Source organism: Balaenoptera acutorostrata, chromosome 1, assembly GCF_949987535.1.
Source record: "Balaenoptera acutorostrata chromosome 1, mBalAcu1.1, whole genome shotgun sequence".
Lineage (NCBI taxonomy): Eukaryota > Metazoa > Chordata > Mammalia > Artiodactyla > Balaenopteridae > Balaenoptera > Balaenoptera acutorostrata.
Window position 1 is genome coordinate 140,109,161 of NC_080064.1, and position 26,145 is coordinate 140,135,305.

Here is a 26,145-nt window from a genome sequence, read left to right on the forward strand (position 1 = left end):
TATAAGTGATATCATCCCGCACAGCTTGCAGGATCTCAGTTCACTGACCGGGGATTGAACCCAGGGCCTGTCATTGAAAGCCTGGAATCCTTACCACTAGGCCACCAGGGAACTCCTTGCAGCAAGTTTAATGAGGATGAGGATTTAGAAATGTGGAGGCCATAGTGACTCCAGAAAAGGAAGAGTTGCAGAAACATGTTGGGGATGAATTGCTAGTGAGAAAGTGAAGATAGGAAGTGCAAACCACTTTTCTAGGACATTTTATATTAAAAGGAAAAGAACAGCATGAGTTGGGTCTTGAAAGATAAGAGGTTCATTGGAAAGGGCTGTTGTTTGTTTCCAAAGGACATTGTTTCCAAAATTTCAGTTATTTGTAATTTTGCCATTATCTCCGTACCATATTTTTTATTATGTAATTTAAAGAAAATTTCACTAAAAAGAAGAATCTTCATCCTAAGCAATAAATTCTATGACGTGATAGTTTGTTTCAGTTACATGTTTGTTTCCAAAACGTTAAGTAAATATGTAATACTTCACAGATAAATTTTGAGTACCACTTACGACATCCATATCATAATTTCAGAAAATTTTTAAAGACTACGTTGGTGCTAAATGTAATGTGGACAATATAAATGGCTCAGTGTGTTGAATGATTTGAGCAGTTTCTCAGAGGATATATAAAGGATCAAGGCAATATAGTTTAAAGGGGTAGTCTTGAAAAAGAGATGGGCTACCCCTTCCTCTGACAAAGGAACAGTGGAGAAGAGGATTAAAGATAGCGAAAATTGGGCTTCCCTGGTGGCGCAGTGGTTGAGAGTCTGCCTGCCAATGCAGGGGACACGGGTTCGAGCCCTGGTCTGGGAAGATCCCACGTGCCATGGAGCGGCTGGGCCCGTGAGCCACAACTACTGAGCCTGCGCGTCTGGAGCCTGTGCTCCGCAACGGGAGAGGCTGCGACGGTGAGAGGCCCGCGCACCGTGGTGAAGAGTGGCCCCCACTTGCCACAACTGGAGAGAGCCCTCGCACAGAAACGAAGACCCAACACAGCCATAAATAAATAAATAAATAAATAAAAAATTTAAAAATAATAATAATAATAATTAAAAAAAAAAAAAGATAGCGAAAATTAAGATAGAAGACATTTCAGGAGTTGGTCCCCAAAATGATCAACTGAAGGTTGCTTTGTAAGGCTGGGACTTGAAGGTGGAAAACGTTTGGAACTGCACTTGGGAGGAATGTTATAGAAATTCATCAAGAGGCAGAGACAAAGATTTCATTTTTATTGCAGGCCTGGTTAGCGCTAGACAGCCAGTTTATAGTGGGCCCATTTTCTGTATTATATTTCTGCAGTGCATGGCAGTTTGAAATCAGAGAAAGCAGATAGCAGGCAATATCTGGGATTGGGATGTGGCTAGGTGGGTCCAGGAAATTGGTGGCCTTGATGAGGGAAGGATAGAAATAATGACAAAGGGTTAGTGACTCTAGGCTGGGTAAGAAAACTGGGAAAGCAAAAGAATAATTTCCATCAGAAGGAACACCGTTTCCCTGTGCCTCTCTTTAGAGCAGTGAAATCTTTCCCAGAAATTGCCCAACAGACTTCTCATGTCTCATTGGCCAGAGCTAGATTACAAGTTACGCTGTCTTCCTTTTACCTCTTTACTCTTTTCTACCCTACTTAGAGTCCAGAGCATCAGCCTCCCCGGGCACAATCAAATGGCTTCCATGCCCTCTGGTTTCTGGTAGGGTTCGGTCGTGGTTGGGGTGGGTGGCATTGATAGGAGGTCCAAGGGCAGAGAGTAAGGTGTGTGTTTATAACATAGGTTCCCTCTGGGCTGGGTAACCATCTCTTCTGTCTAATAGTTCTCTCCAGGGAGTTCTCTTCGGGTTTCCTAAACCATTTCCCTCCTTTGCCCTTTCAGGATAGTAACAGCTTTCCTGTTGCTTGTTACTAGCCCTAGAATGCTACACCATCCTTTGTTGCTTTTCTTAAATTTGCCCACACATTTATAAAATAGTCCCTTTACACTCTTCTCAGTAAACCTGAGCGGGCCATCTCTGACTGGTGCTCATGCCCATTCTTAAATCAGTCTCTGGCAAAGGGAATGAAACACATGCCCTTGTGGCGGAAGCAACCAGCGTTGTTCACCACAGTCACGTGAGATCATAAAAAATAATTGTGCATACCTGTCAGTTTTGTCAGCCAGACTCACAGTAAATTCAGCCATCTAGAACAGGAGTTGTCATACACAGCCACTTCCATTCATTTATGGCTGTAGTGCTTTTGGACCATATGGCCCCCAAAGCCTGAAATACATACTCTCTGGCCCATTGCAGAAAAAAATTGCTGACCCCTGATTTAGAACTACACTGTTCAGTCTGGTCCGGTTGAGCACTTGAACTGTGGCTAGTCTGAATTGAGATAACACCAAAGTTGTAAAATACATACCACTTTGCACCTGTTTTTAAGACTCACTTTGCACCTGTTTTTACTTTTTCATGTGGCTCCCAGGAAATTTTAAATTACATAACGTGGTTGACATTATGTTTCTGTTGGGCAGCACTGATCTAGAAAGTAACTGGTAACCTAGAAAGTAAGGAGTTAAAAGCTGCCCTTAGGCAAAAGCCTGTATTAAATACAGTATTGTAAAGCAAAGAGAGCTTGGCACCTAGAGGCATTTTATCAGTTGAGACAGCTCAAATATTGACTTCCTCTGCAAAAGCTCTCTCCACCCTGATGATCCCACAGCCCTTTTGTGTATTGTAGTTATCAGTGTTTGCATACTTCTATTGAGATCCTAAAGGAGGAGTTTGGAATACATGCCTAGTACCCCGTATATATTGGGTTCTCAGAGGGTTTTTATTTAGTGAGTGAGTATATAATTGAATGAATAAGTGCGTTACTAATTTAATAAGCTTGGTCATTTATCTTTTCCTTCTGGGTAACATTGGCAGTAAATTTGGCATAGTAGTGTAAATATAGGATTGTTACAGGAATCAGATTTGGTGAAGAGCCGTGAAGAAGCAACCCTAGTAGAAAGGCACAACTTTCTGGAGCTGTTTAATGTGGGCTCCATTGCTCTCATTTCAGTTCTACTAAAGGTGTCACTATAATAGCACAGTGCAATAAATGATCTTTTATTCGACATAAAGATTATGTACAGTCTCTCTCTCTCTCTCTTTTTTTTTTTTTTAAGGTGGTAAAGCATGTAATAATTTTCGGAAGGTCTTTATCAAAACTGGTTCAAATTAGATTTTTGATACTTCAAGGAGTAAATTTTTAAATACTCAATTCAATGTTGTAGACTTCACAAGTGTGAGGTAGTGTTCATGAAGATAAATGTCGCAAGCCTGACTTCTTAGAGATAAGAGGGTTAGGAAAAAAAAAATCTAGAGTAGTTTTCTTTAAGGATTTATCTTTGGGTCTACTAATAATTATTATCAGTTAATGATCAATTATCAGTTAGTGATATTAATAGATCTAGGCAGGTATTTCAGAAATTGCATGACCCTCAGTCCTGGCTTATCACTATTTCAGGGTCAATGTTTTAGAAATTTAGAAGCCTTGAGTTGACTTATGTGGTTGGGTGTCTGTACGTAGTTCTTTATTTTTTAATTTTATTTTTATATATTTAAATTTTTTTAAAATTTATTTATTTTTGGCTGTGTTGGGTCTTCGTTGCTGTGCGCAGGCTTCTCATTGCAGTGGCTTCTCTCGTTGTGGAGCATGGGCTCTAGGTGCACGGGCTTCAGTATTTGTGGCATGCGGGCTCAGTAGTTGTGGCGCAGGGGCTTAGTTGCCCTGCTGCTTGTGGGATCTTCCCAGACCAGGGATGGAACCCACGTCCCCTGCATTGGCAGGCGGATTCTTAACCATTGTGCCACCAGGGAAGTCCCTGTATATAGTTCTTTAAATCACTGGATGTTAGCTTTTAGGGCATTATTCTTTTGATTTTTATGACATTTAAGTTTTGGTGGGTAGCAAGAAAGTAATTTTGAATATTGTGTGAGGTTAGTTTTAAGGTGAAAGAAAATGAATTGAATTGGATTTTTAATATATTTTTCTTCGACTTTATATAACTTTACTGTCACTTGGAGCGGGGCCTTTAGAGATTCTAGTCTGAGAAAAAACTCTTTCCCTGCTTTCCAGTCCCTGCCTCCTCAAAGCCAGTTTGAATGGTGGTTAGGTTGTTTATGGATAGACAGATTCCTTTTGGAAATGATGCACAAGTAGTGAGAATTAATCTTTGGCGTCTTCTTCCCCATCCCCCTATGGTAATTAGTTGAAGGGAAGAAGTTTCTGTATTCATTTATTTATGAAGTAAATAGCTTGTTTATGAATCCATGGTCTGATCATAGATAGTAGAGAACTAAATAAAAGTATTTTTACAGTTGATAGAAAAATCAAATGGATATTTGTTTCACCTTCATATTTCTTACCTAATAAGTTACCAATTTGGGAATATTTTCAAAATTTATCCTCTCCTATCCATTCTCAGCGCTATAGTTTTGGCTTATGGCGACATCATTTCTTGTCAGGATTTATTGCATTTCTCTTATGTGGTCATTTCTTCCTCTCCTGCCAGAGAGTGGGATTTTCCAGTATCAGATCAGTTACTCTTCTGCTTAAAATTCTTAGTTTCCTCAAAGCCCTTGTTGTGATACACACAGGCTCTCCATGATATGACCTCTAGCCTCCTTCCCAGTCATAAACTTCACTGTTATCAACAGTTGAAGATATTATTTCACTGTTTGCTGGCTTCTATTGTTGGTGTTGATGAGTCAGACAGCATAATGGCAGTTCTCTTGAAGGTGATGTTTTCTTTCTGGGTGCTTTTAAGAGTGTTTTGTGTTTTGTTTTTAAATAAACCTCTGTGTTACACAGTTTCACTATGATATATCTTTACCCTGCTTGGGATTCTTTGATCTTCCTTTGAGGACTGGCTTTTTTTAACACTCCCAGAAAGTGCTCAGCCATTATTACTTCAAATTTTTCCTCTCCTTATAGAGCTTTTATTAGGTGCATTTTGGACCTTCACATTCTCCATGCCTTTTTTCCAAGTGGAATATTGTGAAATGATATAAAGAATCAAAATGTCCAATAGAGGATTAAATAAATTCTATTTCAGCCATAAAAATAGAATAGTAGACCAATAAAAATGATGTGGAAGAATATGTAATGATATGCAAAGATTTTAACAATATGTTAAATGAAAACAGGTTACCAAACAGTATTCATAATGACTCTGTTTTTATAGTATGTATATTTATAATATTATATTTAATATTATTATTTAATATTTGCCAAAGTAAAAGGACAAATAATATTTACCAAAATGTTAATATTAGTTACTTGAACATCATAGGATAATGAGCGATCTTGTTAGATCTTTTTTGGGGGGCTTGGATTTTTAATTTTCTTTTTTTTTTTTTAATAAATTTATTTATTTATTTTTATTTTTGGCTGCGTTGGGTCTTCATTGCTGCGCACAGGCTTTCTCTAGTTGCGGCAAGTGGGGGTTTGTTGCAGTGCGCGGGCTTCTCATTGCGGTGGCTTCTCTTGTTGCGGAGCACAGGCTCTTGGTGCGCAGGCTTCAGTAGTTGTGGCACGCGGGCTTCAGTAGTTGTGGCACGTGGGCTTCAGTAGTTGTGGCTCACGGTGTTAGTTGCTCCACAGCATCTGGGATCTTCCCGGCCCAGGGCTCGAACCCAAGTCCCCTGCATTGGCAGGAGGGTTCTTAACCACTGTGCCACCAAGGAAGCCCCTTTAATTTTCTATAAATGGGAGGGGGGGAGTCTGTTTTCATTTCTTTTGTGTATTTACCTAAGGGTGGAATTTCTGGGTTATATGGTACCTCTGTGTTTACCTTTTGAGGAACTTCCAGACTTTTTCAAAAGCATTGTGTCATTTTACATTCTCACCAGCAATGTAGGAGGGTTTTAATTTCTCCATGTTCTGGTCAAAGCTTTTTTCTCCTCACTTAAAAAACTCTGTTTTGGGACTTCCCTGGTGGTGCAGTGATTAAGAATCCCTCTGCCAATGCAGGGGATGCGGGTTCGATCCCTGCTCCGGGAAGATCCCACAACTTCTCAGTTGCTCCCAGATCTCTGGAGCAACTGAGCCCGTGGGCCACAACTACTGAGACTGTGCTCTAGAGCCCATGAGCCACAACTACTGAGCCCACGCGCTGCAACTACTGAAGCCCGTGCGCCTAGAGCCTGTGCTCCGCAGCAAGATAAGCCACCGCAATGAGAAGCCCCGTGCACCGCAACGAAGGGTAGCTCCTGCTCACCACAACTAGAGAAAGCCCACACGCAGCAACGAAGACCCAACGCAAACAAAAAAATTAAAAATTAAAAAAATAGTAAATAATAAACTCTGTTTTATTTGTACCAAGCTTATAAACATCATTGTTACAAGTGTTTATTAACACTCTCTAATTGTATTACAGAAAAGCTATCACATCCAATCCCTGAAATAATGCTCTTCTCAAAATTTCCTGCTTGTACAACTCTTTTTCTAGCTTTATTGAGATAATTGACACATAACATTGTATTAGCTTAAGGTGTACAATGGCCAACACTTATGTGTTTTTGATTATAGCCATCCTCATGGGTATGAAGTGATATTTCTTTGTTGTTTTGATTTGCATTTCCCTGATGGCCAGTGATATTGAGCATCTTTTCAGATGGTATTGACCATTTGTATATCTTTTTTGGAGACATGTCTTTTCAGATGCTTAAGTTGGACTATTCATCTTTACCATTGAGTTGTAAGAGTTCTTTACATATTCTGGATGCAGGTTCCAGATCAGATTTGCAAGTGTTTTCCCCCGTTTTGTGTCTTTTTACTTCTTTGGAGCAGAAACTTTTTTTTTTTTTTTTTTAATTTTTGACGAAGTCCGATTTATTTAATTTTTCTATTGTTGCTTGTACATTTTACTACTCATAGTTGCAGGATCCATTCACAGAAACCAGTTTCCTGTACTGTCAGAATTTCCTATACTGTCAGCATCCTATGATTAATATAGTTGTAAGTACTGTGTGTACATATAGTAGTTTTGTTTTTTTTCAACTTAGCATTTTTATGTATAAATTTCCTTCTATTTATATTGTCCGTGCTTCATTTTTAAGAGTTGTGTCATGTTTTGTGGTTGTACCATAGTTTACATAGTCATCATTTTTTGCTTGTTTTTCAACTTCACGATTTAAATAATGCTGATAGGTAACTATCTCCATCAACTTAAAAGTTATACTTTTTCTTTCCTTAGGTCGGATTGATTTAAAACAGCTGATAGCAAAGAAGATACAGTTGACAGCAGAGGCAGAGGTAAGTAACTCCCTCTTCCAGAAACAAAAATGTACAGTTTTAGGGTAAAGAGTTTTATTCAGTACAATTTTTAATGCTAAACTGTTTAAAGAGTTATTTACCTTTCTTATCAGTTGACATGAAATAGGAAAGTAAGGTCTGCCATCTCGTCATCCTACATAAGAACCAGATTGTTTTTTGTTTTTTTTCTGTACTATCATCCATCACTCTCATTTTCTGGCTTTTACCAGTAAAACTCAATTTTAGCAAACATGATACAGTTGAATGCTTGTGTAAGTGCTTGTGTAGGTGCTTTATGAAAGTATCTATCATGTTTCATAGTAAATAATAGGCCTTCAGTAAACATTGAATCTGAATTTAGAAGTAGATTCCCTGTTACGGATGTAGAAGAAATAGCAATATCAACTCACAAACAACATGAAGACATTTCAGGGAATTCCTGGCGGTCCAGCAGTTAGGACGCGACGCTTTCACTGTGGTGGCCCGAGTCCAGTCCCTGGTCGGGAAACTAAGATCCTGCAAGCTGTGCGGTGCAGCCAAAAAATAAATAAATAACAGACATTTCAAGCAGGGCAAACAGTTCTACAAGTTAGAATTCAGCAGTGCCCTCAGGAAATTCTGGAGGACAAAGAACACTTAAAAAAAAACAAAAAAACCCCTGAGACTTCCCTGGTGGCACAGTGGTTAGGAGTTCTCCTGCCAATGCAGGGGACACGGGTTCGCGCCCTGATCTGGAAGATCCCACATGTCGCGGAGCAACTAAACCCGTGTGCCACAGCTACTGAGCCTGTGCTCTACAGCCCGCGAGCCACAACTACTGAAGCCTGCACGCCTATAGCCCGTGCTCCGCAATGGGAGAGGCCACCACAGTGAGAGGCCCGCACACTGCAGTGAGGAGTGACCCCCACTTGCCACAACTAGAAAGAGCCCGCACGCAGCGACGAGGACCCAACGCAGCCAAAAATAAATAAAGAAAATAAATAATTTTATATATAAAAAAAATCTAATACTCTGTGTGCCGAATATAAGTTGACTTCAAATCCAAGGCAGCCTCTCTTTTTGCCAATAAGAAGATCACTTCCAAAATTTCTAAGGTTTCTAAGAGTCTTTGAAATACACCATGTCTATTATTCTTTTTAAAAATTTATTTCGGTAAATGGTTTCCTCCAAGCATATGAATAACTTGTATTAACATAGGCTTAGTGGAAATGCTTGGGTTTTGGAGTCAGACAGACCACCTCTGTAACCTACCTTGTGAACTTAGGCTATTTGCTTATCAGTTTATTCATTCACTGATACTGTTTTGAACACCTTCTACATGTCAGGCTCTGTTACTAGCACTGGGATACATAACTAATCAAAATAAAGGGCCCTTTCTTCAGGAAGCTCACATTCTAACACAGGAGATTAGTCAGTAAATAATAAACCTGAAAAGCAAATGACTTATATGGTCAAAAATACATAAGTGCTCAGCAAAAGAAAAAAAATTATTGGCCAACTTGAATATATAAACATCCAATGATGTGGATGAAATAGCCCTGTTTTTATTAATTTAGTTACATATGCATGCATGCATATATGCATTTATATGGAATACTTTAAATTTAGATATTTTTATCCTGTTTCATAAAACAGTATATGCAAGATTCTTTGCATTCACTTTGATATTAGTGTCTTTGTAATTGTGAGAGCTAGTTTTTAAGTTATTTCCAGTCCTGGGGTATTTTCACTGTCATCTTGTTTGTTGGAGATCCAGCACTTTTTGAGTCCAGGGATGGTGCTCTCACTAGACATTTTACTACAAGTACCTATTTGCTTAACATTGCGATATCTCCCCCCCTTCCCCCCCCCCCCGAATTCTGGAGGTATATATGTATTTTCTACAGTATAAGCACTTTACATTGCTTTATAAAGTGGTATTCAAAAGGTATATTGACTATACTTGAAACTGAGAGTCTAGACTCCTAGTTAATAGTGTGTTACATTTTATTTTTCCTGATTCCATTAGGTTACCTGTGTAAGCCTTTAAAACTACAGTGATCCAGGCCATTTCTGGTGAATGTCTTTTCCAGTTACTAATTTGTTATCCCATTATAAGAGATTGAAGACTTGATTATTTGGTAACTTGGACTTCTCTGACAGATAATTTATAATTTTGGCTAACAAAAGAAAACTATTTAGTATGTAGGCATATGTGCTATTTTTAAGGGCCCATTCTTGCAAATTTAGTCATTACAATAAAGAAATTTTGTTTTTATGGCTTACCAGAATATTCCTGACCTTTATTCCTCTAGACGGGCTGGACACCTTCCATTCCTTTTCAGATTCCCCTTCTGTTCCTGTTTTGCTCCTTGTCCCCTTCCCAGAAAGAACACAAAGCCCTTACTGTGCTCTGCTTGTGAGGGAAAGTTTCACATTCGTGAAAGCGCAGTCCATCCCTGCTGTCATTGCTATTTATTTTAAAAATCTAAGGTGGGAGGGGAATTAAAAAAAAATGTAGCATCAGTAACCCAAAGAGGAAAGGGAATGTGGAATGAGAAGTAAAAGGGGAGGGGAGGGGGGAAATGGAGGGAATGTTTCAAGGATTTAAGTTGAAACTTTGTTTTTAAAGAGAGTATTCTACTTCTCTACTTTATATATTAATCAGTGAATAATATTATATTCTGTAGTTTGGTCAGTTGGAAAGATTTGAAGGAGAAAGAAAGAAATGGATGAAGTAAGGGAATAGAAGCTGAGGGAAAGGTGGAGGTTGGTTTAGCTAGTATTATTTATTACTCTGTGTTGTGCAAGACTTGTTCCCGGTTATTGAAGGAGGGCATGGCTTGAACAGAGGTATGGAGGAAAGAAACTTAAACTGTGTCTTGGAAATTACACTTGATTAGCATCTGTGCCCCTGGTGGAGCATGATAGAAAGAAAAATAAAATTTGGGCTAGATTGTAAGACATTTTTTTCCTACCTTCATGCCCTTGTTCATGAAGCTCTTTCTACTTGAAATTTCCTTTAGCTTCCTACCTTCACCAATCAAAATATTGTATATCCTTCAAATTCTCACTCAAATGCTGCTGCTTCTAAAGTTTTCTAAATACCCCAGCTTGAAATGATGTCCTCCCTTTTATACTTCTAAGGTCTTAGCATATACTCTGTTTGTTATACACTGCTTGTTCTGAATGAATCACCAAAATTCCTTTGGTGAACTTATGGACGATTTGACCTTAGGAGTGTTTTAATTGGCAATTTGGTATCTGAAGAGATTGAACATCTTGCCATTATTAATTAATTGCAGTGTTTTTGAGGGAGATACATTAGGAATGCTGTACTGATATCAAAGTTGAAGATATAGAGTTTGGAGACAATGAGACCAGATTGGAAGCTAATGTAATATTTTAGTATTCTAGACTGAGTAAATAGGGGCAGGGAGGAGAAGGGAACTACATTTAGAAGTCCTGTTATGGGCTAGGCCTTATACTAGGTAGGTGCTTTATGTATGCAATCTTATTTACTTAAATTATCCCATTCATAACAGTGATGACTAACTGGTTATGTTTTTTTGTTTGCTTTGTTAATAACATTTACTAATATGAAATGACCATTGAGGTGGCAGGTATGTGAATATTGTACAGAGCCATGAAATTTACTTGTTCTTTTCCCTTGTGGGATTTTAGAAATAATTTTAGAGACAAATGAAAATAAACAATCTTTCTGATCATTGGTAATTTGGTGTCATGTTCCAACCCAGTTGGACACTCTTACCCTAATGTTTAAAGTAAGAACACTGGACTAGTTATCTCCGGGGTACCCTTCAGCTCTAACAGTCTGTGTCATCATTGTGTAGCTAACTTAAACTTTTGCTCCTAATTCTCTACTTCCTGTTGTAAAGGGAATAGATAGACTATAGCTCTTACTGGGCAACTCTTTCGGCTCCATGGCACTAGAGTTGTCAGATAAAATACAGTATGCCTAGATAAATTTGAATTTCAGGCAAACCACAGATAGTTTGTTGGTCATCATGCAATATTCGGGACATACCTAGACTAAAAAAGTTAGTTGTTTATCAAATTCAAATTTAACCAACTGTCCTAAATATATATATTGAGGGGGGGTCTCCTATATTTTTATTTGCTAAATATGGCAACTTACAAAGAATTCTGTGAAAATTTATATATACAGATAGAGGAGCTCCTATTAAGGAGAAAGGTGTGAAGAAGGTTGTCAAGTACTGAGCAAGCTCTTTAGTCCTAAGGGAAGAGAAATGAGAGAGGTGATGACATTAGTGGGTTGAACTGATTGAATTTTTAAAGGTCACTTCTAGGTCTAAATTCTGTCATAAAAAAACTTTGAAGTACTTAATTAAAAAAAAAAATATGGTGCTAGTGGGGTCATACAACACTATGTATGACCTTCTGAAATCCTTAGAATTGTGTTGTAACAAGCCTTTAAAGATCTTGGAATAGTCCAAGGGAGATTCAAATGATAAGGTTCCAACCAGCTACATCAGAGCTACATTCTCTACATTAGTAGAGAAATTAGCTTTAACATTGTTTTATATTTTTTCTATTGGTTGCAGATACCAGAAACCTACTTTGCCTTATTTAAGCATAAAAGGAAGTGTATTTGAAAGATTAATGTATCTCATAGAATCCTAGGAGAAGTTGAACACGCTCAGGCTTTGGAAAGGATATTTATTTTAATGGCAAGAGTTCAGCTATTTCTGAATTTTTCAGTTAATAAGGTTTCCAGTCACGCTTTCTAAGCTCAGAGTTTCAGGTCTATGAGAGAGAGAATTGAATTTTGTTCAGAAGGGCAGGGCCATATAGTACAGCCCTAACCTGGACACGGGGTGCCTGTCCTCACCTTTGAGGACAGTTTCCAGAGGAAAGTGAGTATGTTGAGAAGAGAAAAGAGGATATCTTTACTATCGATGTTTGTAGAACTTTTATTAATGTACACAATTTTATAGAGGAAATGTTAGGTCTAATGTGAAAATTGAAGGGATGAAAAATTACTTTCTCTTTCTGCTTCTTAAAAATACATATTTATATTTCACTTGCTTCTTATATAGCATTTCTAGTGTTGTTTTTCATATCAGTATCTAGTGCAGTTGCCTGACCATTAAATGAGCGATCTGTAATGAGTACGACTCAAATGGCATGTCTGCAAACGAGGCCTCCTCTTCATGGCTTATCACTTGTTCAAGTAAACTAAGGAAGTTTTTGGATAGTGCCAACTTATTTGATTTGTTGGCAGACTGCTGGAAAGACAAGTCTAAGTGTTTTCTGCCCAGAAATTCTTTGATCATTTGTATAAGTTGAGATTAGCTTGTGCTGTAATAGCAACGCAAGATGAACACAAATAATTGTGGCTTAAACAAGATGGAAGTGCATTTTCCTCTTGTGTCAATGATCCAGAGGTGAGAGGTCCACAGCTGGTATGGTGACTCTGGTCCTCAGCGACTCCTCCTTCTACCTCCCTGCCTCACCATTTGTAGGCTGTGATTTGTCTTCTCATTGTCCAAGTGGCTTCAGCCATTTCATCTGAGTTTCAAAGAGCAGAATTGATGTAGGGGAAGAAAGGTGGCAAGGAACAGGTACCAGCTGTCTTTTAAGGAAGTTTTTCTGGAGGTTTTGTCAAACCGATTCTGCCTGTATCTCATTGGCAAGAACTTAGTCACCTGGCCACACCTAGGTGCAAAGGGAGACTGGGAAATTTATTTATTCTGGGCATTTAGGTGCCCAGGTAAAAATTAGGGGTTCTAGTACTAAGGAAGGGGGTGGGAAATGATAGGTTGACAATTAACAGTCACTATAATAACTATCCAACTATCCATTGTAGTTTACTACCCCTGATCTTCTGGTCAAATCTTACCTTCTTTTGGCTGTGTAAGTGTGACTACATTCTTCTATTTCCCTTTCTGCCTTTTCTCATTTTACTTAAATACATAAATATATGTATTAGTCTCTAGTCTGCTTTGATAAACTTTGGGAAGGTCAGTTCATTGTTCTTTATGATTTCATCACTTATTTACAAAATGAAGAAATGTACCTGCCGCATTCCCCCTTAGGAATGTTCAGTAATTTAGTTCCATGAACAACACTTACTTGGTTCCTTTGTCTGTCAGGCACTACAGTAGGTGCTGAGATTTTGAAGACGTCGTTTCTGTTCTCATGCTAGCCGAGAATACTATGTATAAAATGGATAAGCAAGAGGAACAGCAATTGAGTTAGATACCTTTAAATTGTTCATTGAAAGCTCTAAGGTGATGTCACTGTACGTTGGTATTCTTGGTAAGAAACTACATGATTTTAGAGCTCTATTGAAGATCTTACAGGTGATGGTTACTCTCTGTTTTGTAATGTCTCTGGAAACAAGAAAACACTGTGCTGTGTAGTGTAATTCACTTGGCAGCTTTTTTTTTCCATAGTGCCAAACAAAGATCAGTGACAGATTAGATAAGGTACCTTCTTTTAGAAAAAAAGTGCAAGGTTTAAAAGATTTTATTTTAATGTTTTGATACCATATCACAACAGGAGGATTGTTTGAAGAACAGGAGGAATATATTTTCTTAATTAATGTAGTTTTTTTTTCTGATTATAGAAGTAATATAGGCTCATTGCAGAAAATTTATGAGACAAAGTATAAAAAGGAAACACTCACCACCCATATGCCCACCACTTGGAGATAATATTTTGGTTTATTTTCTCCAGTAATTTGTTTTCCTTCTTATATTGTATGCACAGATCCAAGTAGACACATGCAGGCATCTGTGTCAGATACATTAGCAAAATCAGCATCCATTTATATATTCAGTTGTATATTTTTCTTAACATCATTTTGTGGCTTTTTTTGTGTTAAAATATTCTTTGAAAATGTGATTTTTAAAAAATTATTTCATGATAGTCATTTGTACGGATGCATCATTTGGTAACTACTGGGAATGTAATATTTTTACTCCTTTCTTGTTTTCTAGCATTTAATAATGGCTAATGAAGTGAAGGAGGTAGGCAGTGATGATGAGAAACTGTAATATATACCATTCGGATAGTTAAGATGCAGGAGCTACCTAAGTAGATTAAGGTAAATAAATGTGTTTCAGCTCAGTTTAGACTGATAACAATATGATATCAAGAATATTGTAGTCTAACTTAAATTGGGAAATAGCCCAGGATGAATTTTATTTTAAATAAAAAGGGATTAAAATTCAGAGCTCTAATTTGATTAGTTCCTGGTTTATCTTGAACCTTTGGCTTCCTGTATTAAGGATTATGTAACAGTTATACTCAAGACTTTTTTTGACTCTGTAGGAGGAATTTATTACAATGCACCGTTTAGGACTTTAAACCTCTTCTACACTGATGCCTTCAGATGAAATGTTTGTAATAGAACTAAGCTAAACAACACCTGTTTACTAGATTACCTACCATTTTCAGGCTACACGTATGTACATCATTGACTTTTTAGGTTTTACTCTTTTGGCTTATGGTGCTAATCATATAGAAGCTATTTTATATAAAGTACAGTGGAAAGCAATATAATGTAATGCGAACTCTGAGGTCAGATAGACTGGAGTTCTGATCCTAGTTCTATAGCCTACAAGTGGTGACCTTGGGTAAGTCACATCACTTGACTTGTTCACGCTTAGATCTCTCATATGTAAAATAGGAATTCTATTGCCTACTTCAAAGACTGTTTTAAGACTAGAAATAATATTTAAAAGCCCCTAAGAGAGTATCTAGCATAAAGCAGTCATTCAGTTATTAACAGCCATTATCAACAATAACAACAGTAGTGATTTTTAGTTCCTTTCCCTTTATAGTTTCCACAAAGAAGTCAGGGCTATGTAGTTTTGTTTTGTTTTAGATATCTACTTTCTGCTTTATAACAGATATCGAATAAAGCAAGCAGTGGTATGAGCAGGGGTGTCGGGGGCAGGAGTTGATATCAAAAGCTGTCTGGAAATATATTTAACACGTACAGTCTTGGCAGTTGTTTTGCTGAGAGGTGACTGTAGAGTGGTTAACAAATAGACATGGTTTTAAAGTCAGGTGGGGGAGGTGGACATTAAGACACCAAAAAATAGAAATATAAAGCATTTTAGATTGTATTAAGTGCAATGATGGAAAAGAATAAGATGCAGTATACGTTAGAGTGAATTGTTAGGGGAGCCCTCTCTTGGGGATTCAATTTAAACGCTGTATTACCTGTTCTGTTGTGTTACTTGCTTTGCCCGAAAAGGTCAGGTTTCTGGTTCCATGCCACTGTGAGGTTAAAAGATTCTCTGTGCAAAGCCAGGTGGTGAATCAGAGAAACAAGTAATTCATGAACTAGTGATATGACCTTGTGAAGTCAGAGTATAATTTTTATTTTTTAATTTTTTTTATTTACTAGATCACCAGTTTATTATAAAAGGATATAATAGCTCAGGAACAGCCAGGTGGAAGAGGTGCACAGGGCAAGTATGGGGAAAGGGTGCGAAGCTTCCATGCTCTCTGAGTGAGCCATTCTCCCTGCGTCACCATGGGTTCACCAACCCGGAAGTTCCAGAGTATAATATTTTTATACTCTCTACTCAGAGTGTACATGTTTATTTTGTGTTTCTTTCTCTCAGCCTACTTTTTAATTTTTTCATGCCTCTGTAAGTGTTACTTTATCCGTAAACGACCCTGCTCTTTTCTCATTTTAAGACTCAGTCCAAAGTAACCTCTGTTTGGAAGGCTTTTTAGAAGCGTTCTCTTTCTGAAGTGCAATTCTGAATATGTTTATAAACCTTGTGCTTAAAACATCATTGGTTTTCAGTTGCCCTTAGGATAAAATGAAAAATTCTTAAAATGGGGGGAATTCCTTGGTGGTCCAGTGGTTAGGACTTCTCCTTGCTTTCACTGCTGAGGACCCAGGTTCAATCCCTGATTGGGGGAACTTCCCTGGTGGTCAGGTGGGTAAGACTCCATGCTCCCAATGCAGGGGTCCCGGGTTCAATCCCTGGTCGGGGAACTAGATCCCACATGCATGCCACAGCTAAGGAGTCCACATGCTGCAACTGAAGATCCCGTGTGCTGCAACTAAGACACGGTGTGGCATAAATAAATAAATAAATAAATAAATAAATAAATAAATAAATAAATCCCCGGTTGGGGAACTAAGATCCTGCAAGCCGAGTGACATGGCAAAAAAAAAAAACAAAACAAAACAAAACCTTAAAAGATCTGTCATGAACTATAGACCCTATTTGCTTCTCCAGCCTTGTCTCTGATCACTTGTGCGTGCCTTCACTGCGTTCCAACCGTAGAATCTTTGCTTCTTGGTGGTTGTTCCCCATTCTTAGAATCTTAGAGGTTGTCTCCTTTAGCTGCTTGTTTTAAAAATGAGGTTCTTTGATAGATTATCTAAGCACCTTGCTTATCTAGTTTCTAGTTAACTGCCTGCCTCCTTCCTTCTGTTGTCCTTCTGTCCATCTGTTGTGCTGGAACAATCATGTAGTCCATGGGCTGGATGAAATTAATGTTAATAGAGATGAGATTGAGAAGATAAGTAAATTAGAAAGCCTATAAGCTTATCTCCTTTTCAGGTTACTGATAGACATTTTCAGGTTACTGATAGACATTTTTAGACAGATTTATTATGGTCACGTTTTGAAGTTCTAATTAACACAAGTTTCATGCAATAGAAGAACTCAGAAGAAGGCAGAAGTGGAGCACTTCTTGTACTGTGTTTTCCTATATTCCCTCTTACAAAGGGAATGACAGTAATAAGCAGTCACTCTTTATTTCTATCAGTACTTGGATACATGAAAGGAGGAGGTTAAGGAAACTTAATAGTGTCCACAATAGAGTTCTTCCTTGTGTCCCAGTGGCAGCAGCTTCAATCAACTTTAATTCCTCAGAGAAAGAGGACAAAGGCATCGTTGATGAAAAAAATTAGTAAGTCCTTCTAAGAAAGAAGTGGACAATCTTATTCACACCAAATTGAGGATTATAACCTGGGAACAGCCTCTCAGAAATTTCCAAGAACTGTTCTGCCTATGAGAGGTCATAGACAGTTATATTAAGTTTTTGAGATAGAGGGCTGTACATTAAATGACAAGATTATTGACAGTTGACACAATCCAGATCTAGAAGTACAAAGCAGGTAGTAGGTCATGGTCTTTGGGGCCCCTTACAAGATTAAGAAGGAAGGTTATCTCCTAAGGAGTCGTGACCCTTGATGAGATTAAGAAAGAATGTTATCTGCTAAGGAGGTTTGGTTAATGCACATGCACAATACACACTAAAGGGGGGAGGGAGGAGGTCCAAACAGGCAAAGGAAAATATGTTTAAATCTTTCTCGTCTTGCCGTAAAATGTGAATTTTATATCATCAGCATTAAGAAATGCCTTCATGCTGTTGTTGTCAAACCCAAGTTTGTGTGCCTGGTGCAGTGTGAAACCAAACAACCAAAACATCAGAGTTTGGAGCAGAGAAAAGTTATTGCAAGGACCAAGCAAGTGTTACCCGAAAAACTGGGTTCACTTCTTGGTGGGTGTCAAGCCAAAAGACACAACCAAGGCAAAGAGTGGGAGAAGGATTTATTACTTGGAGAACACTGGGGATCTTTCCCAAAGCATTGTCTCCCCAACAGCAAAATTGGGGAAGTTTTAAGCCAAGGGTACATGCATAGTCATGGAGGGGCTTGAGCTGAGAAACATAGAATTGGGCCAAAAGTCCACAGAGTCTAAGCTTTAGTTGAAGTCATGAGGGTCAACATCGTTACTCCATCCTCCACCCGCGTGAGGGCCTTAGTTCCTGCTGAACTCAAAGATATTATGTATATCCTTTGAGGAGGAACTAGGACTATTGTTTCTTAACTCCTTTTCCTTTGTTCTGCATTCCCTTACTTCCCTTAAGATCATTAATTATGAGATCTGTTCAAGGGCAAGCATTGTGACCAGGCTTAGATCACAATATTACTTAGGCCAAAAATGGCTTCTCAGATGTCAAGAAAGCCATGCCTAGTTTTCTTTCTCTGGGGACCCCCTACCCTATTTGCTTACACAAGGAGAATGAGTGGCTCATGCTCAGAAGACATGAACTCTGGGTGGTTTTCAGGGAAGAGTTTTTAAAGGCAACATTTGGGGTGGCGGCTGTAGGGTGTATGACTTTCTTCTGATTGGTTGCTGGTGAGGTAACAGTGTGCTGTTCCAGGAATCTCAAATCAACCTGGGTGAGACCAGTCTGGGGTCTGAGCCTGCAGTTCCCATCTTCCACCTGGAATTGTTCCTGTAGAACAATTCGAAGATATGTATCAGATTGTTATGTATATCCCTTGAGGAGGAACTAGGACTCTGTTTTATTGTTGAACTATCTTTCTTGACTGCTTTTCCTTTGTTTCTGCATTCCCTAATTAGTAACTGCATGAATCTGCCCTTTAGAACTGTGGGAAGGTCTAGGAGGCTCAAGCTTTTTTCCTACAAACAAGAAACAGGAAACACAGAAAGGCTTTTATACCTGGAAGGGCCATGCAGGCTCCTGCTCAGTTTCACTGTCCACTGAAAGAACAACTCAAAAGGTAAAAGTTGTGAGTTAAGTTTTTATTCAGGAACCTTATTCAGGGACCTCATAGCCCAAGAAATAGCCTCTTAGTGGCTCTGAGGAGACTGTTCAAAAGAGGCAGGAGAGGGTTTCCCTGGTGGCGCAGTGGTTGAGAGTCTGCCTGCCGATGCAGGAGACACGGGTTCGAGCCCTGGTCTGGGAAGATCCCACATGCCGCAGAGCAACTAGGCCCGTGCATCACAACTGCTGAGCCTGCGCGTCTGGAGCCTGTGCTCCGCAACAAGAGAGGCCGTGACAGTGAGAGACCCGCGCACCGCGATGAAGAGTGGCCCCCGGTCTCCGCAACTAGAGAAAGCCCTCGCACAGAAACGAAGACCCAACACAGCCAAAAATAAATAAAAATTAATTAATTAATTAATAATAAAAAAAAAGAGAGGCAGGAGAGGAGCCAGGATATATATGAGATTTTTGCCTGGGAAAAACATGTAGTCAAGCATAGGAGGATTACTGCTAATCACAAAGAATAGACATCTCAAATTAATGATTTTAGTACTTTTCTATGTACAGGAAGATGCAAGAATCTGGGGCCATTTGAAAATTTTCCTTAGATGTGCAATTTACTGTCTAGGGGTCAGTATATCCAAAGCATGGAATGCTTCCTTGTTTTCTCCATCCTGAATTCCCCTTAAGGGTGGGTGACTGCAGTGGCAGTGGTTTGATCCTTGTAGAACTGGAATGGTGGGCAACATTCTTTGCTTACAGTAGGAGTTTTGGAGTATGGGGAGAAAAAGAAGGGGAAAAGAGAATGGTTTGATTGATGAGGAGGGTGAGGATAAGGAGGTTGCTGTAGGCTGTGGAAATTGCAAGTTTTGGGGCATGTACGGCAACGGCTCATCTGTGGGCGAGTAGTAAGGCACGAGCTTGTGCCGTGAGAAGTTGAGTATTTTTCATTTGAGTTGGGTAGATAAATACCAGCTTTTACTGATATTTTTATAACATTCATTGTGGCTTGTTTTTTTCCCATGCTTCTGGTCTACTTAACCCGATACTTAATTGGGAAGGGTGCTAGTTCCAGAGTATGAGGAATCCTAGTTAAAAGATTCCAGGCTTCTTTTTTAATGTTGAATAAAATTTCAATGCACTAATGTGAATAGTGGGTAAAGTGTTAAGACCTTACATGGTTTCGCCCCTCTCCTGCCACCCTCCCCTTCTTTTCTGACCTCAACTCTTATCACTCTTTTGCTTCAACTATAATGTCCTGTTTCCTTGCTATTACTCAAATATTTCAAGGGTGTTCCTGCCTCAGGGCTTTTTACCCTTAACGCTTCTTTCTTCTGGTACTTTTCCCACAGGTATTGACTAACTTGCCCTCTTACATTCTTCAGATCTTATCAAACGTCATCTTATTTTTGAGGCTTTCTCTGACCTCTCTATGAAAAATAGCACCCTCTTTCCCCCAGTCCCTTCTCTTTCTTTCTTTCCCTAACACCATCTGGCATACTGTATGTCCTGTTTACCCCCACTGGAGTTTTAAGTTCCATGAGGGCAGGCACTAGGTTTTGTTCATTGTTGGATCTCCAGTGCCTGCAGCAGTGCCCAGAACTACACCTAGCACTTAGTGGAATGAACGAATTCTTTCCCTTCTTCTCTTTTAGTATATTTCTACGTGAGACAGCGTTTTTGTACCTGAAAAATACCTTCATTTATTAAGCAGTCCAATGCTAGAACTTAATGAGAAAATAGCCCAGCCCCCCGCTCCTTTTTTTGTTTGAGTGTCACTTTTTTGGGTGTTTGTTTTGTTTTTGGTTAGGGAAGCACTGTAACAGGGAAGAGCCAATTTTGACTCCACATTGGGTCTGTTTCTTTTACTTTAACCTTTGCTTTTCGTTGCTTTTGTTATTATACATAATGGCCTGACTCGGGGAACCCTGCCCCTCTGCCTGAATGTTAAACTAAAGTTCCTATGTTCAGCTCTTAGGGAGACAATCTGACCCTGCCCACCTGTAAATGGCTACAGAAAAGAAGAAATTAACACATCCCCTCCTTTTTTGCAAGATAAATGGCCTTATTACTTTACTTCCTCACCTCCTCCTCCTTTCTGTTCTATAAAAGAAACTGGCATCCAGACCCCGATAAGACGGTTTTTTGGAAACCCTAGTCCTCACATCTTCTCGGTCTGCCAGCTTTCCGAATAAAGTCGTATTCTTTGCCTCAACACCTCCTCTCCCGATTTATTGGCCTGTTGTGAGGTAAGCAGAGCGAGCTTGGACTCGGTAACAGCATCACGCCTATTGAAAAATTTCAGAATGAAGATGGGCATATAATTGAAATGAGCAAAAGGAACTAAAATAAAATACTATTTGATAACCTTAATATGAACAAATAATTTTATAAAACTCTTTATTTCTTCCAGGGAACATAGATAGGTTCTGTATGTTTTTGTCCTTAAAATCGGGCAGCATCATTCACATTCTCTGTTTGGCTAATACTTTCCTCTCTTGGGTTTTCATCATATTGTCTCCTCCTCCCACTTTTCAGTTAATCTTAAGTCCTACTTACTGAGATCCTTAAAGGTTTCAGCTTGACATCCAGCTCAAAAAAGGCATTTCCAGTCATCTCCGGTTTGCTTTCTTTGCTAAACTTTTATATGTTCTTTGAGTCTTTTCATTAATGGTTCTATTTCTCAGGTGACATTTAGGTAGTCTACTGTGTATTGTTCATATGTGTATATCTCGTATTTTTCATCTCCATCAGCTATTGTTACTGAACAAGGTTTGTGTGCCTGACACACAGTGAGGCCAAGTAAACTGAAACATCGGAGTTTGTGTTACTGAGTCCAGGCTCACTCTGCTCGCCGCACAGCAGGCCAATAAATCAAGGAGACGAGGTGTTGAGGCAAGGAATAGCGACTTTATTCGGAAAGCCAGCAGACCGAGAAGATGGCGGACTAGGGTCAGCCCCCCCAAAACCATCTTATTCAGGGTCTGGTTGCCAGTTTCTTTTATAGAAGAGATGGGGAGGAGGTGAGGAAGTAAAGAAAAGGCCATTTATCTTGAGGAGGGGATGTGTTAATTTTGTCTTTTCTGCAGCCATTCACAGGTGGGCAGGGTCAGAATGTTTCTCTGTGAGCTGAACAAAGGCCTTTTAGTTTAACAGACAGAGGGACAGGGGTTCCCGGTGGCAGGCCATTATGTGTGCTTACAGCTATAGACAGTGATTATAATAACAAAAGCAACGAAACGCAAAGGTTAAAAGAAACAGATCCAACTTGGAGTCACAGTTGGCTCTTCCTTGTTACAGTTTGGGGGTAAAAGTTTTTATAGGCAAAATTTGGGGTGAGGGCTGTAGGGTGTATGGTTCCTTCTGATTGGTTGGTGGTGAGGTAACGGGACGGTGCTCCAGGAATCTTGCACTCAGCCTAAAGTTGCCATCCTCCATCTGGGTGGGGGCCTTTGTTGTGCAGAAGAGCTCAAAGATATTGTATATTCCTTGAGGAGGAGTCAGGACCCTGTCCCAAGGCTTGCACTATTGTTTCTTGACTGCTCTGCCCTTGTTTCTGCATCCCCTCCCTTCCCTGATAAACAGCTGTTTGAACCTTCCCTTTGGAACTCTGGGAAGGTCAAGGAGGCTGAATGAAGCCTATTTCCTACAAACAAGAAATGGGGAACACAGAAAGGCTTTTGTGCCCAGTTCTCACTGCCTGGGACCCCAAAAACATTTGGGAACTCTGGAAGGAAATAGTTTGAAAAACCTTCATATAGTTCCATTAGATACATTAATATTTTCAGGCTTTACTTTTTTTTTTAAAATTAATTAATTAATTAATTTATTTATTTTTGGCTGTGTTGGGTCTTCATTTCTGTGCGAGGGCTTTCTCCAGCTGTGGCGAGCGGGGGCCACTCTTCATCGCGGTGCGCGGGCCTCTCACTGTCACGGCCTCTCACTGTCACGGCCTCTCACTGTCACGGCCTCTCCCGTTGCGGAGCACAGGCTCCAGATGCACAGGCTCGTAGTTGTGGCTCACGTAGTTGTGGCTCACGGGCTTAGTTGCTCCGCTGCATGTGGGATCTTCCCAGACCAGGGCTCGAACCCGTGTCCCCTGCATTGGCAGGCAGATTCTTAACCACTGCGCCACCAGGGAAGCCCCAGGCTTTACTTTTAAAAGACTTGGCCAAGCTCTTGTTAAAACAGAGTCCAGAAAAACAAAAACAAAAACAAAAACAGAATCCAGAAAAAAGGCTACTTCAGATATTTTAGGTTCAACCTAAATAATATAGTTAGAGGAGAGAGCATTTTTTTTCCTTGAAAAATTAGTAACACTTTGTTTTCCTTTGTGTAGATGAGTCCTGCCAATTTTAAAATACCACAATTTACAATTTGAGCATCCACAGTAGGTGGCCCATTATAATTTGAAGAAAAAAATTTTTTTTGCCTCATACTTTTCAAAAACTGTAAGTTTTAAAGTGTTAAAATGTATAACAATTCTGTGTTATAAAAGTGTGTGTTATAGTTAGATAACTATATAGCTGTGGAGGTAGGAATATACATTATTGTATAAATGTTGGTATCACAGAGAAATGACATGACTTAAAATATTCAATATAAACACTGGACACTTGGCGCTGAAGGGGTTGCTTGAGAAGAAAGGGGACTTAAAATTATATAATGGTGACATAATATTGATTTTTGTTTTCCGTATAAAAATTTGAAGAGAAAAAAATAATGTCATTTTTAGCATTTCTGTTATTCTGTTTTCGTATATCATTCGTAGGAGTTCATTTAGTAGGTGATTACTTTGATTTATGCCTAAAAGTGTATACATGCTTTTTTTTAAAATTTATTTTATTTATTTTAATTTTTTTGGCTGCGTTGGGTCTTCGTTGCTGCGCGCGGGCTTTCTCTAGTTGCGGCAAACGGGGCTACTCTTTGTTGCGGTGCGCGGGCTTCTCATTGCAGTGGCTTCTCTTGTTGCGGAGTGTGGGCTCCAGGTGCATGGGCTTCAGTAGTTGTGGCTCATGGGCTCTAGAGCGCAGGCTCAGCAGTTGTGGCACACGGGCATAGTTGCTCCGCGGCATGTGGGATCTTCCCGGACCAGGGCTTGAACCCGTGTCCCCTGTATTGGCAGGCGGATTCTTTTTTTTTTTTTTTTTTAAGCAGATATTCATTTTTTTCTTTTTTAAATTAATTAATTAATTAATTAATTATTTTTGGTTGTGTTGGGTCTTCGTTTCTGTGCAAGGGCTTTCTCCAGTTGAGGCAAGCGGGGGCCACTCTTCACTGCAGTGCGCGGGCCTCTCACTATCGCGGCCTCTCTTGTTGCGGAGCACAGGCTCCAGATGCGCAGGCTCAGTAGTTGTGGCTCACGGGCCTAGTTGCTCCGCAGCATGTGGGATCTTCCCAGACCAGGGCTCGAACCCACGTCCCCTGCATCGGCAGGCAGATTCTCAACCACTGCGCCACTAGGGAAGCCCCAGCAGGCGGACTCTTAACCACTGTGCCACCAGGGAAGTCCAAAGGGTATACATTCTTAAAAAGACAAATCATCATGTTGCTTTTTCAGTAGCAGTTTCTGAAACTACAGGTCAGCTGTAGAAATCACTTTTCTGTTTTTATTCCTGTGAATTCACTTATCATGGATTCCTTTTGATCCAGCTCTATTTAGGAGAACCCTTTAAAAAATGTCAACAACTCATAAGCTAGTTAGCTCCTAATGTTTTCCTTTATTTGTCTTAAAATTCTAGGAATTGAAGCCCTTTTTTATGAAGGAAGTTGGCAGTCACTTTGATGATTTTGTGACCAATCTCATTGAAAAATCTGCATCATTAGACAATGGTGGTTGTGCTCTCACATCCTTTTCTGTTCTTGAAGGAGAGAACAGCCACAGAGCTAAGTAAGTACGAGTAATAGTTTCTTTTAATGCACAAGTCTACTCTAGCACAGCTCAGTGGTCTCAATGTGGATTGCACTAAAAAAGCCTGGATTCACACCACACTACCTTTTTTATTAGCCATGTATTGCTATTTTAAACACTTGAAGGGTGGGTTTCTTCATCTTAATATGTGGATTATAACAAACATGCATACCTCATTTAAGACCATGCTGACTTATAAAACAACATAGCCAACACTTGTTGAATGCTTTACATTTAAACCAAACAATGACCCTGTGAGGCACATAATATAGCTGCATATTACAGGTTAGGAAACTGAAGCACGAAGCAGTTAAATGTTGTCCAAGATTACACAGTGGGGATTTGAACCCAGTGTCCGTGCTCTTCACTGTGTCTTATACTGCCTCTCTATTGTACTCTATACAGTACTTGTAATAAAGTACAGTGCAATTAGTATACGTTATTTTAATTGGTCAGTCATCCAGAGCAGTAGAGGGAAGGCTATCCAAGGCCAGTGTGTGCTAATTTGCCATTTTGTGCTTTCCTTGGTTTTATGCCTCTTTGGTCTCTGTCAGTCTCCTGTTCTGGAGAACTGTTTTGACCAGAATAGCTAACCATAGCAGAAGTGCTAATGGTACTGCAAGAAGCCCTAAAGAAGGTGATAACGTTAGATGTTAAAATGTGAGGTTTTAGTAACTGGAGGTAACCTTTTAGATCAGGAGGCTGTTGGGGATTGTTGGAAGACCTTAGGGGAGGGTATCATAAACATCAGTGCAGTTTTGGAGGACAGACCAAAAATAGTATGTGAACTGAGTAAAGTATGGCTGGAGGCTTGTCCTTAGGGGTGTTTAGGAGAAGGAAGAGTGGTTGTCAGCCTGTGATTCCAGGAATGCATCTCCATAGGGGCTGGGCTGTGGGGTCTTTTTGAGTGCTGCTCTAGTTAGGTTTGCCTAACATCTCTTCCTTCCTAATCAGATATGTCTGCACCTACCTCACAGCATTGTTCAGAAGGAGCAAATGACAAAACATGCATAAAACCCTAACACAGTACCTGGATCATAGTGAGAAGGCAGTTAATATTATAAGCTGTAGTTGGTAATATTGCTTTTCTTATCCATAGGTTTGAATTTCTTGTAATACTTGAAGTATTCATATTTTAATTTTTTGCTCTTCCCAGAGATCTGAGAGCACCTCCAGAACATGGAAAGATTTTTGTTATAAGGCGATCTCTCTTAGAGTGAGTATTTTTAGTTGCTTTTGTTAATTATTTGAATTTTAAAAAATCAAACTATTCTGATGGTTAGAATCACTGAGTACTCTATGAATGTTTAATAGGTTTGTTCTGTATTCATGTAATACATGGTTTTGATACTTCTTTTTGTACATTTGCCATCTCTTGCTCCTCCTT

The 26,145-nt window shown here is 39.4% G+C and overlaps 1 protein-coding gene across 5 annotated transcripts in view; it reads left to right on the top strand.

Moving 5' to 3' along the window:
• The window catches only part of SOAT1 (sterol O-acyltransferase 1), a 59,419-nt gene that overhangs the window by 21,200 nt on the left and 12,074 nt on the right, over positions 1 to 26,145 (top strand). For all 5 annotated transcript variants that reach the window (XM_007188221.3, XM_028168037.2, XM_028168038.2 and 2 more), the window contains 3 exons: positions 7,269 to 7,327; positions 24,589 to 24,737; positions 25,915 to 25,974. In XM_007188221.3, coding sequence (XP_007188283.1) covers positions 7,269 to 7,327; positions 24,589 to 24,737; positions 25,915 to 25,974 — 268 coding nt within the window. The remainder of the gene's footprint in view (positions 1 to 7,268; positions 7,328 to 24,588; positions 24,738 to 25,914; positions 25,975 to 26,145) is intronic.